Source organism: Physeter macrocephalus, chromosome 15, assembly GCF_002837175.3.
Source record: "Physeter macrocephalus isolate SW-GA chromosome 15, ASM283717v5, whole genome shotgun sequence".
Taxonomy (NCBI): Eukaryota; Metazoa; Chordata; class Mammalia; order Artiodactyla; family Physeteridae; genus Physeter; species Physeter macrocephalus.
The window spans coordinates 17,759,076-17,770,271 of NC_041228.1; the positions used below are offsets into that span (position 1 = coordinate 17,759,076).

Genomic DNA, 11,196 nt, shown 5'->3' on the forward strand with positions numbered 1-11,196 from the left:
AAGACACCTCTCCAGAGACCCGGCAGAAAGATGTCCTGCATTTAAAAAGAAGTTTCCCGCACTCGGGTTATGCTGACGTTTCATTTTGGGTTCTTGGGGCAGCCTTCCCTCGTGACTCTCAGGGAACCCAGGGCCTCTGCCTGAGTCTACCTGAGAGTCCCTGCGGAAAGGAAAGACAGGTAAGAACTCAGCAGGAGAAGCCGAGACTTGGTTTGAGGAAGCCAGAGGGAGGAGATTTGAATCTAGACACCCCTGGGGGTTAGGGCTGAAAGGCGATTCAACAGAGGGTGTGAAAGGGGAGGGGGCTTGGGAGCATCCAGGAAGGAGACCGACGCAGGACATACAGACCACGCCAAAGTGCGGTGTGGGCGCCCGCGGAGAAGGGCGAGTGGAGAAGAGACGCCTGGGGCGGGGTGGAGGGGGAGGCTGTCCCTGCGGCGACGTGCGCTCGGAGGAGGGAGGCGGGGAGGGTCGAGCGGGCGCGCGGCGTGCGACCGCCGAGGCTGCGGCGGCTGGAACAGGTGAGCGGCCGCCGGGCGCTGGGTCCCCGCCCTTCCCCGGGAGCGACTCCCCCTACCGACTCTCGCCGGCGCTTAGCCGTTACGCGGCTTCCCCTCGGTTTGGGGTTTTGCAACGGGCAGCTGGTTTTTTCCCCTTTCCTGTTTCTGCCTCTCCTTCTTCTTCTAGGTTGCTCCACCCCGCCCAGGATCAGGCCAGGGGGAACCGGCCGGGCCGCGGTTGCCAACTCGCGCAGGGCGCTCTGGCGAAGTCCCGGAGCGGAGTCTCGCGTCCCGCCTCCTCCCTGCGGGGCGCGCCCTCCTCGCTCCCCCCGCAACCCTTCCCCACTTTTCCCCCCTTTTGCAATCACATGGCACTTTAAGAATGCCGGAAAGATGGCGGTAGCGGCGGCGGCGGCGGCGGCGGCCGGGCCGGCCGGCGGGGGAGGCGGCCGAGCGCAGCGGAGCGGGCTGCTGGAAGTTTTGGTGCGGGCTCGCTGGCACAAAGTTCTGGTGAACTTGAGCGAGGACGCCCTGGTTCTGAGCTGCGAGGAGGGCGCTGCGGCGTACAACGGCATGGGGACCGCCGCCAATGGCTCGTTCTGCAGGGGCGCCGGCGCGGGGCACCCGGGCGCGGGCGGAGCGCAGCCCCCGGACTCGCCCGCCGGGGTCCGCACCGCCTTCACCGACCTGCCCGAGCAGGTGCCCGAGTCCATCGCGAACCAGAAGCGCGGCGTGAAGGTGCTGAAGCAGGAGCTGGGCGGGCTGGGCATCAGCATCAAGGGGGGCAAGGAGAACAAGATGCCCATCCTCATCAGCAAGATCTTCAAGGGGCTGGCGGCGGACCAAACTCAAGCCCTGTACGTAGGGGACGCCATCCTGTCCGTAAACGGGGCCGACCTGCGGGACGCCACCCACGACGAGGCGGTGCAGGCGCTGAAGCGCGCTGGCAAGGAAGTGCTGCTGGAAGGTGAGGGGTTAACGCCGGGCAGGCCGCTCGGGATGCGCAGCGCACGCCCCCCTCTCCCCCCCACCCCACCGCAGCCGCGTCCTCGCACCCACCCGCGTACTGTCACCCACCAGGGGGCCGCAGCGCGCGGCTGGCGGAGTTTTGACAACTTTTGCCCACCTGGGGGCAACTTGTTCCCTCCCTAGGGTCGTCCCAGGCGCTGACCCGCCAGGGGTGTAGGAAAGGGCTAGGCGAGCAGGGTTTCTTGAGCTCCTGCTCTGTGCCGAGCACCGAGTCGGAGGCGTCGTGATGTTGTCTCGCTTTTTATTCGCGCAAAATCCTTGTGTAGTGTAGGGGCTGGAAGTGAACCTGGCAATGAAGGGTATGCGCCCGCGTTCCGAAGCGAGCTCACTGAGTAATAGCAACAATGACAGTTTTCTGCTTTGGCACAATTTTCTTCTCAGGAGCCTGGGCTGCCCAGCTAAAAAAAAAAAGGTTGAATCTCAAAGGGGCCAGAGAGGGGTGGCAACGTGTGAATGCTAGAACTCCCACCACCCTTCCCGACTTCCCTCCTTTCAAATTGGAAACTGGGCTTCTGGCTCGGGAGCTGTGCCCAGGGCTGGGAAGTGAGGTGCAGCTTTATGCAAAAATTCACTTCTGCTGCCAGGTGTTTGGCCGTCTGGATTCCAGGTTGCTCCAGTGGAGGGCTGGTGAAGTGGTGTTTCTGCTTGCAGCTTCCCCGGGTGTTTCCCCTCCACCCCCCCGGAGTGATGTGGAAACAACTTTGCATTTGTAAACAGTTTCCCCTGCGTTTGAGGTGTCTTAGAAACTACTCTCTTGGATCTTTTGTCCCCATTCTCCTAGTTACCGAATGTGAGCAGAGTAGGTAGCACCGTTTTGTGCCCTTTTGTGACTGTGGGGCGTTACTTGGGGCAGAAGGGCAGCGGTAAAAGGGGTAGCACATTCTCCTTTCCCACTACAGCTGCATTTTTCACTTGATGGCTGCCACTCTGCCCCTTAGCTTGCTTTGTACATAGCTCTTTCAGCACTAATGTCATGGAAATATCTATTTATCCAGCTTTTCCCCGCCTTAGATTGAGTTATCTGGGGTCTTTGATTTAGTTATGGGTCATCTCCCTTGAGCTCCATGACATGCTTGCTGAGTCAACGAATAAATGAACCCATGGCCATCGAAACAAAGTTTCAGCTGAGACCTTGTAAACCAGGTGGTTGATTTAAGTCCTAAATGAAGAACTTAAGTCAATTTCCTGCTCATCAATTGTGGTGCTGGCGTGTGAAACCCAGAAAGTTCGAAGTTGGGAAACCAACTGTTCCCTGTAACAGCTGATGCAACTCTCTGGTACATGGCCCACCTCCTGGCCTAGAATACATGTTTCCCCCCTATCATTTGTCTAGAGGATTTGTGATGTCTTCATATTTAATTGCTACCCAGGATCCAGAAAGTGGAAGGCTATTTGCTTTGGCTTTATGGTTAACATAAGTAAACAAAAAAAGTTTTCTTGATTCAAGTGTGTGTCGGCTTGTGTGACAAGGGGCAGGTGGAATCTGGAGCAAGTGTAGTTTGGACTATAAACGGCTGGACACCTGCTTGGCTTGTAATATTTACTGCAAAATATCAGGGGACACAAAGGCAGCTCACTTCTATTTCAGGCACTGCCCTTCATTATGTCTCTTCTTCTCCTCAGTTTCACTTTAATGAATAGTGATTTAGCAAAGAAGTAAACAAAACAAAACAAAAAAACTCTCTCACCCCAAAAGAGGAAGAAAATGTGACTCACTACAGTTTAAAATAAACTTAGACAAAGAAAAAAAAGTCAAGCAGTTGTCTGACTTTATTGGTGCAGCAACTGAAAAGTGAGCTTTGTAAAAATCTCTGAAGGTAACATTCTTACAACGAATTGTTGTATGTTCCAGGCAGGACCTCTAGGGGCAGACCTATGGGCTTCCTAGACACGACCCACCTGGGCTTTGGGCAGCAGTCTTATTCCAAGCCTGAGTTTTCAGAAATTGACTGCTATTAAGATAAGCAAGAAACCCTCTCCCCCGCCAAAACGGTGTCTCTTCTTCTGAGAGTATTGGTCCGAAATGAGGTGGGAATGATCATGTATCATCAAATCAAATAGCACACAACCTCTCTTTTGTAGCTTGGCCTAGTACAGGGATTCCCAGCTGAAGGGAGTTTTCAGAACCATGGGAAGGGCTTTTTAAAATCACCTATCGGGACTTCCCTGGCGGTCCAGTGGTTAAGACTTCGCCTTCCAATGCAGGGGGTGCAGGTTCAATCGCTGGTCCGGGAGCTACGATCCCACATGCCTCACAGCCAAAAAACCAAAACATAAAGCAGAAGCAATATTGCAACAAATTCCATAAAGACTAAAAATGGTCCACATCAAAAAAAAAAATCTTGAAAAAAATTTAATAAAATAAAATCACCTGTCTACTTGCTACTGCACTGAAATGCCATCTTGATTTCAGAATTTCTACATAGGAAAGGCCTTGCTGATGTAATCTAGTTGGACCAGAGGGCTAAGGGAGATGTATTAAACATATATTTATATGGCAAAGACACTGTTTTCTATTTAGGTTGCTTATTTTGGTTTGTTTGATTTTTGAGGGAGCGGTTGGAGACTAGTTTCATCCCTCACCTGCAGCCAATATGACCACCATTATGTGACATGCGCCCCCTAGTGGAGACTGACTGCCTCTACTAATGGTACATCCTGTGAAATGAAACCCCGCCCAGCAAATTTCAATGCCAGCATTGTAGTCTTAGATTCTGCCACAGAAGGATGTCAACCTCCCTGAGCCTCAGTGTTTTCTGAAAAATGAGAATAAAGAAAGGCTTACTTAATGGGGTGCTGTATGGAAGAGCACTCTGAGAATTTTAAAAGGCCGGGGGAGTTGGGGGGCAGGACAGAATGTATCAAATGCCTGCTGTGATAATTTTTACAATTCACATGAAGATGAAATTGCCCCTTCTAAGGGACACACCTTTCCTATTCCTTTACTAGAGTTTATATTTTTAAATTTTTATTCTGTTTTGTTGTTGTTGTTTTTGTACTATAGAACTGTAATGTTAGGAGACCTTTGCTCTGGGAAAAGAGAATCACAGCAACAGCTAACATCTCTTGAGCACTTAATATGTGCCAGGTTTTACTTACATTTGTTCGTGTACACTTCTGGTACCTCCATGGTTTAGTTGCTACTGTTACTCATTTTACTGATGGGAAACTAAAGTTTACAGACTTTACAAGTTTAAAGTTTACAGGTTATTTGCATAAACTACCAGAGCTAGAAGGCATCCAGGTCTATCAGACTTAAAAGCTCATACTTAAAACCTCGAGGTGAAATTGATAATCTGAGCTTCTGCGTCAACTGCGTGCTTGAATCAGTTGAAGCTTCATCAGTTATTGGGCTCAAGGTGTTCTTCCCCACTCCTCGAATGTGCTGACATGCTTGGGACAGCCTTGAGCAGGAAACAGCAATTGTGTGGACCACTCAAAAGGGAGAGACAGGAAAGACGATTGAGTCTCAAAGCCCTAATCACCAAGTGTCTGGCTATCAAGAGGGAGCTGCTGCGATATGGCCCAAATTTACAATGTGACCAAGCCTCCATCATTGAACACATGGCGGGCAAAGAGACTAAATTGCAAATCAGACTTAAAGAGTGAATAAACTATGCCAGCTAAGTCGGTGTTAAACCAAACGTGCATCAAAGTTAAGATCAGAAATCTTCACACTGTGAACTCATTTCCCATTTTAGGGAGATGTAAACAGGGACCCTGCTTTCAGCCATGCAGATACTGAACCTCATAACTCCAGGGTTGCACCCTCTGGAGCTGGGCAGGGCATACCTGCATAAACGTCTTTGGCAGCTTTGGGTACAGAAGGGGGGATGGGGGAAGAGTTTTTTGCCCTTATATTAATAGTAAAATCATAATTTGGACTGTATCAACCTTTTTGTAACTGAAGCGACAATAAAATTAGTTTCTTCAGAACTTTGTTGAGATCAAGGAGTGCAGAATGTTCCGGAAGTGGACGTGAGGGGTGGACAGAATTATCCTTGGGTACAAAGGTCACTTATGGAACTGGACTAGAAAAAATGGAAATGCAAAGGAGAAAGTCAGAGACAGTTGTTGGCATTAACCTTCTCCACAGAGTTCCTCCCTCAGTACTGCTCCCAGGAATTCTTGTCTGTTGAGATCATCTAAAATGTCACTTTCAAAATCACTTTCTCCAGTGGAGGAAGTAAGGATGATGGGGCAGGGAGATGGCAGGGTGCAAGGGAAGGGCAGTGATTTTGCTGGCATACAATCTCAGGATTGGATGAGAATTTGAAGTTTAAAGAATATTAATTTATTTAGGAAGTACAGATTCTTAAAGAATACCCAAGAACCCTGGAATTAGAATCTTGAAACGAGTTATCTTTTAACTAATAATTACACTTTTTGCAATATACTTCATTTCTTTGAACCTTAATTTTCTTCATTGGAAAGCTAGAAAGCTGGGGTAAGCCATCTCTAAACCTTATTTCACTTCATATCTTATAAATTCAGACCCAACACACTTTTATTAACAAATCTTTCTAACACCCCTTTTATTATCATGAAGTGAATTTCATAAATATAACCTAACTCTAATTTAAATTTAAAATCAAAATAATGCCCTATTACTAAAATTAAAAAATGGGGAAATGAAGTGAATTATAAAAAATGTGTTTCAATAGATAACTGCATGGTACAGCTACACCAGAGGTCATAATGAAGGAGGTAGATGCTAGGACTTGTATGTAAAATTACAATCGATGCATAGCTACAAATGAAGATGGATAGGGCTATGTAGTATCACTTGGGATCTGGAAAAATCTTGCACTGTGAAGGACTGGCTCAGATGTTGCAAGGTGTCTTGGATCCCTGGTGGCTATCACTAAATGCTAGTCGTATGCCACCATGACCCACCTTGACCTCTAAAATGCCTCCATAAATTTATGAACTGCTATTGGGGAAGGGCAAGAACCAACCTCTTAAGAACCAGTGTTCTGTAAGCATGCTAATTCTACTTTACCACTTTATAATGCCTAACCTTTTGTAAACTCTTTTTACACGTGTGATAGTAGCTAACACGTATATAATATTTACCTTGTACCAGATGCTGTTCTTAGCACTTTACATGGACTAAATCAGTGGAATCTCATAATAACCTGATGCTATCAGTATGTCTGTTTTACAGATGAGAAAACTGAGGCACAGATCAATTAAGCCACTTGCCAAAGAAACACAGTGAATAAATGCTGAGGCTGAGATTTAAGCACAAGCCTTAAAGCTTTTGATCCTCATGAATAGCTGTATAAAATAAGCAGACTAGGGATGCTTATCCTCAACTTGTTGATTAGGAAAGTGAAGCTCCAAGAGGTGGAATGATTTGTTTTTATGAGGTCTTTCTTCTACTTTCTTGTTTGAAATATTCGTTTTCTACTCTGGCTGTAACAAATAACTAGAAACCCAAATTAAAACACAAGTTTACTATCTTACAGTCTGTTAAAGTCTGTTAAAGTCAGAAGCCTGATGCAGATCTCACTGAGCTAAAATCAACATATCTGCAGGGCTGCATTCCTTTCTGGAGGCTCTTTTCCAGAAGCTTCTAGAGACCACTCTCATGCCTTGGCTCATGGCTCCCTTCCATTAAGCCTGGGGTAGCAGTTTGCGTCCTTCTCACCTCTAATCATTCCAACCTCTATTATACCTCCTTCTTGCATTTTAAAGGCCCCTTGTGATTACATTGGTCACATCCAGATAATCCACGATAATCTCCCCATTTAAAGTTAATGTTTAGCCACCCTAATTCAGTTTGCAACCCTAATTCCCCTTTGCCATGTAAGGTAACATATTCACAGGATCTGGAGACTAGGCATCTTCTTTTCAGGGGGTGGTGGGGAGGGATAATTTTTCTGCTACCACATCTGGTTTGCTGAAGTCATAATGGTGCAGAGTTCCCAGGTAGGACTTCATGAATACACTGAACCCCAGTAAAGAATCACTTCCTGTCTCACTGCAGAGGAGTTCTTCATTCATTCATATATTTAGGCCTCTAACGAGTTATTTATTCAGTGTCTTCTATGTGCCCCACCCCACTAGGGGATTACCCTCAAGAAGCAACATTTGAGTGACAGACACAGATCAGCACCACGCAGGCAACTACGGGATGGAGTGAAAAGGGGAACATGCGGGGTTTTATGGGATGCTGTGGTCTCCCATGGGAAAGGCAGCTGAGCCCCTCTAGGGCTAGGGAAGGCAAATGCCTCCGGGCAGCCTAAAAAAGAGCTTGGCCATCAGCTGTAGCCCAGTGTGGCTGAGCGGGTAGAATGTGACCTTCAGACCTTGGTGAAGGGCAAGAGTGAAAAAAGACCAGAGAACTGAGCAGGGGGCAAGGCTGGTAAGCCTTGTTACAGAATTGGATTTCATTCTGAGGGTGAAGTGTTTTAGGCAGGGAAATGTCACGCTCGGTTTCACATTTCAAGAAGCTCGCTCTCTAGGGCGATGCTTCTAGCATGAGGTTGGCAGGGCTTTAGCGAAATGACTGGCTCCCCGTTTCCACCCAGCTACCGTGGGACACGGCCACTTGACCCTGAATTTTACTTGGGGGCAACTCCATGAGTAAGGCTTAGGTTTGTAAAGGGGCTTCACTCACATTATGATTTTGTCACCGGGTCACCCCTTTGTGGATGCTTGGACAGGTGTTACAATCTGCCTTTTGCACAGGAGGGTTAGGTGACTGGTCCCAGGTTACCTGTCAATGACAGCTGGAAATCAGATTATCTAACACCCCATCAGCTCTTCCGCTGCGCACTACACAAACTCAAGACATCGTGTGGGGACCAAAAGAAGTCTCAGAGGAATAAGCCTTGGCCTCTGATTTGGGGAGTCTTACGGTAATTAGGGAGGTAGGGCATTTGAGGCTGATTGTGAAGTACTTGAGATTAGTAAGACAAATAGGGTGATTTTGACCCCAGCATATATAGCATAGTACCTGGCAGACATCAGGCTGTTAAAATGTGTTAGAAAAGGAAAAAATGGAAGGACAGATGGAAGAAAGGAAGGAAGGAAGGGAGGGAGGGAGAGAAAAAATTGGGGGATTTAGCAATGACCCTTTTTTTATGACTCCCATCCTCCAGCAGTCCTGCTGTTAGACTATGGTGATAAACATTTGCCATCCGATAATGAAAACTATACCTTTTCCTGTAGAGAAGAGGAATAGAGAAGGGACTTTATAAACCTAGGAAGCACTTACTTAACATAGACCAGTCTTGAAAGACAGTTGACAAAAGAGGAGCCAGGCATGATTTTAAAAGTGATCCGAAAATGTAATTAATTATCCTTTTCGTGTTATATTTATAACCACTTTGCCTTTGCCCGGCTGTGGCACAGGGACCTACACATCTGAATAAGTAAGAACGCTTTCTACCCAAGGAGATGAAAACTCTCTGCTTAGATATTTTAATTGTTTCTTTTTTAAGCTTATGTATCAGCCTGAGAATTCAGACCATGTTCCTTAAGTGAAGCCGATCGGAATGGTCCTTCAGTTCCTTCTTTCTGCCGGGGTAGGGGATGTTCTTCTTGTTCAGTGGTGCATTTTAGCCGTCACCCCATGAAGTATGTATAAAAATAACTCACTGCACATGGCTCCACACTTGTGAAAGACATCTAACCAAAGCCACCAGTGTTCTCTTTGGCGAAGGGAAATTATTCTCTGGCAGCTACTGGCCTACTAAGAATTCTACTTCAGATGATGCATTTCAAAACAGTTAATGTTAAAGAAAAGCCAGAATTTCCCCCCGTATTTATAAGAAGTGTTTTACGTACCAAACCTCATTACCCACTTCACTGGCTTTGATCTATAATAATGCTTGCCTTTAGCTCTGGCCTGCAGAGTGAGAGTTAAGAGAAAATATTTAATATGCACCACAAAGTAAATATCCTAACAGACCCGCACAAATGAGCCCCATTCCCAGCGCAGAATAGACAAGATGGAAAAGTTCATGATTAATAATGATTATCATGGAACTTAAAAGGATGACCCTTACTTTAGCTCAGTACTTTTAAAAACTGCTCCTCCCTGTGGACTGAAGCATCGTTCTTAGCATGTTCATAAATGTGGGAGGCTCTGTCTAAAATTTAACGGGTTGCTGAGGGTGACTGCAGTGGACATGTCCAGTTTGTTTGCATTGCTGTTCAAACTGCTCTTGTTTCTTCCTTTCGCAGTTTTGTTTTTTTTCAAAGTGGTAAAAGACAATGGTTCAGAGGGTGAGCCTTGGATTTGTTTTGTCTGGGCTTGAATTTGCAAGCTTCCTCTTTCTCCCTGTGTGATCTCGTGCATGTTACTTAATTACAAGCTTCAATTTCTTAATCAGTGGGTTCATTGTAAGGAGTAGAGTGATTATGTATGTAAAGTGGTTAGCTCATTGCCTGGCACGTAGTCTGCACTAAATAATTACTAACTGTGTAATATGTCAGGTCTCATGCTTATCTAAGTATTATTTTTGGATAGAGGGTTCAATCATATAAGTTAAATGAAGGGTTCAATCATATGTTCTATAAAGCCTTTTGGGGGGCACAAGGGACAGCTTGGTATTTGCCATGTAGGGAACCAAATGATGTAAGTGATGGCTTAGGAGAGTTCGTTTGCCTTGCAGGGGTGAATTATGATCCCACAAGGGTGTATTTCACTGATGATTTTTAGTCACATCAGATGCTTTCCATCATCCAAACCACAGCGTAGGGTGCTGTGGCTTTTAGTGGGCAAATGTGAACTGTGTCTTGAAATGCTGATATGCAGGAACATGCAGAAAAGTGTTTTGTGAAGGAACAGTAGGCAAGTAGGGATTTAACCTACACAGCAAAATTCAGAACTCTTTAAAAAATTTTCTAGTAATTATAGGAATGTGGAGATCTTATTAACCCAAAGAAACCCAAATGTTTCTTTTACAAAAAATGTAAAATATTTATATAATCATTACTAAGTCAGAAATATACTTTAGTGTTTTATTCTGTTATTTAGTACTGTGTTTCATGGTCTCCAAGAGACCATCCAGTGGAAGATGTGTCATTGTTTTTGTACCCTTAAGAAAGAAAAAACTGTCTAAGATGGGAAGTCTGATAGGTTACCTGCATAAAGTTGGGACACCAAAGGGCTATGCCTTCAATGCAGGAATAAATGAAAAATAAACCCATCACACAAAAAGGGACAACAAAGGCACTCATTTCAAATTTGGTACTGGTAGAAGGAAGGAAGACTATATCTCCAATAATTTTGAATTGCAAATTGGTTCTAATAAATATTGAAGTCTGAATATACAATGTCAGTGTGAGTCTTAAAAAGTACTTAGGCAGATAATCTAATCTCAAGTGTTTTCAGATAGAGAAGGCCCCCGATGAATGATAGGAGAAATTATAAATACTCTCTGCAAGAACTTGGTTTCCATCCACATCCTCAGAGATTTTAAGGCCCATCCCCCAATTCAGAGATGATAAAATATGAAAAGGAATGGGCAGTTTGAATTGATGAGGTATGGTGTAAAATTGTTACACAACTATTTATTAAAATAATTTTTCGGGGCTTCCCTGGTGGCGCAGTGGTTGCGCGTCCGCCTGCTGATGCAGGGGAACCGGGTTCGCGCCCCGGTCTGGGAGGATCCCACATGCCGCGGAGCGGCTGGGCCCGTGAGCCATGGCT

General features: G+C 46.0%; 1 protein-coding gene across 1 annotated transcript in view; it reads left to right on the forward strand.

Annotated features, from left to right (window-relative positions):
- The first annotated feature begins 296 nt into the window (after positions 1 to 296).
- SNTB1 (syntrophin beta 1) overlaps positions 297 to 11,196 on the forward strand; it is a 246,707-nt gene continuing 235,807 nt past the window's right edge. The window contains exons 1-2 of the mRNA XM_024129385.3: positions 297 to 521; positions 688 to 1,467. Coding sequence (XP_023985153.1) covers positions 894 to 1,467 — 574 coding nt within the window. The 5' untranslated portion in view covers positions 297 to 521; positions 688 to 893. The remainder of the gene's footprint in view (positions 522 to 687; positions 1,468 to 11,196) is intronic.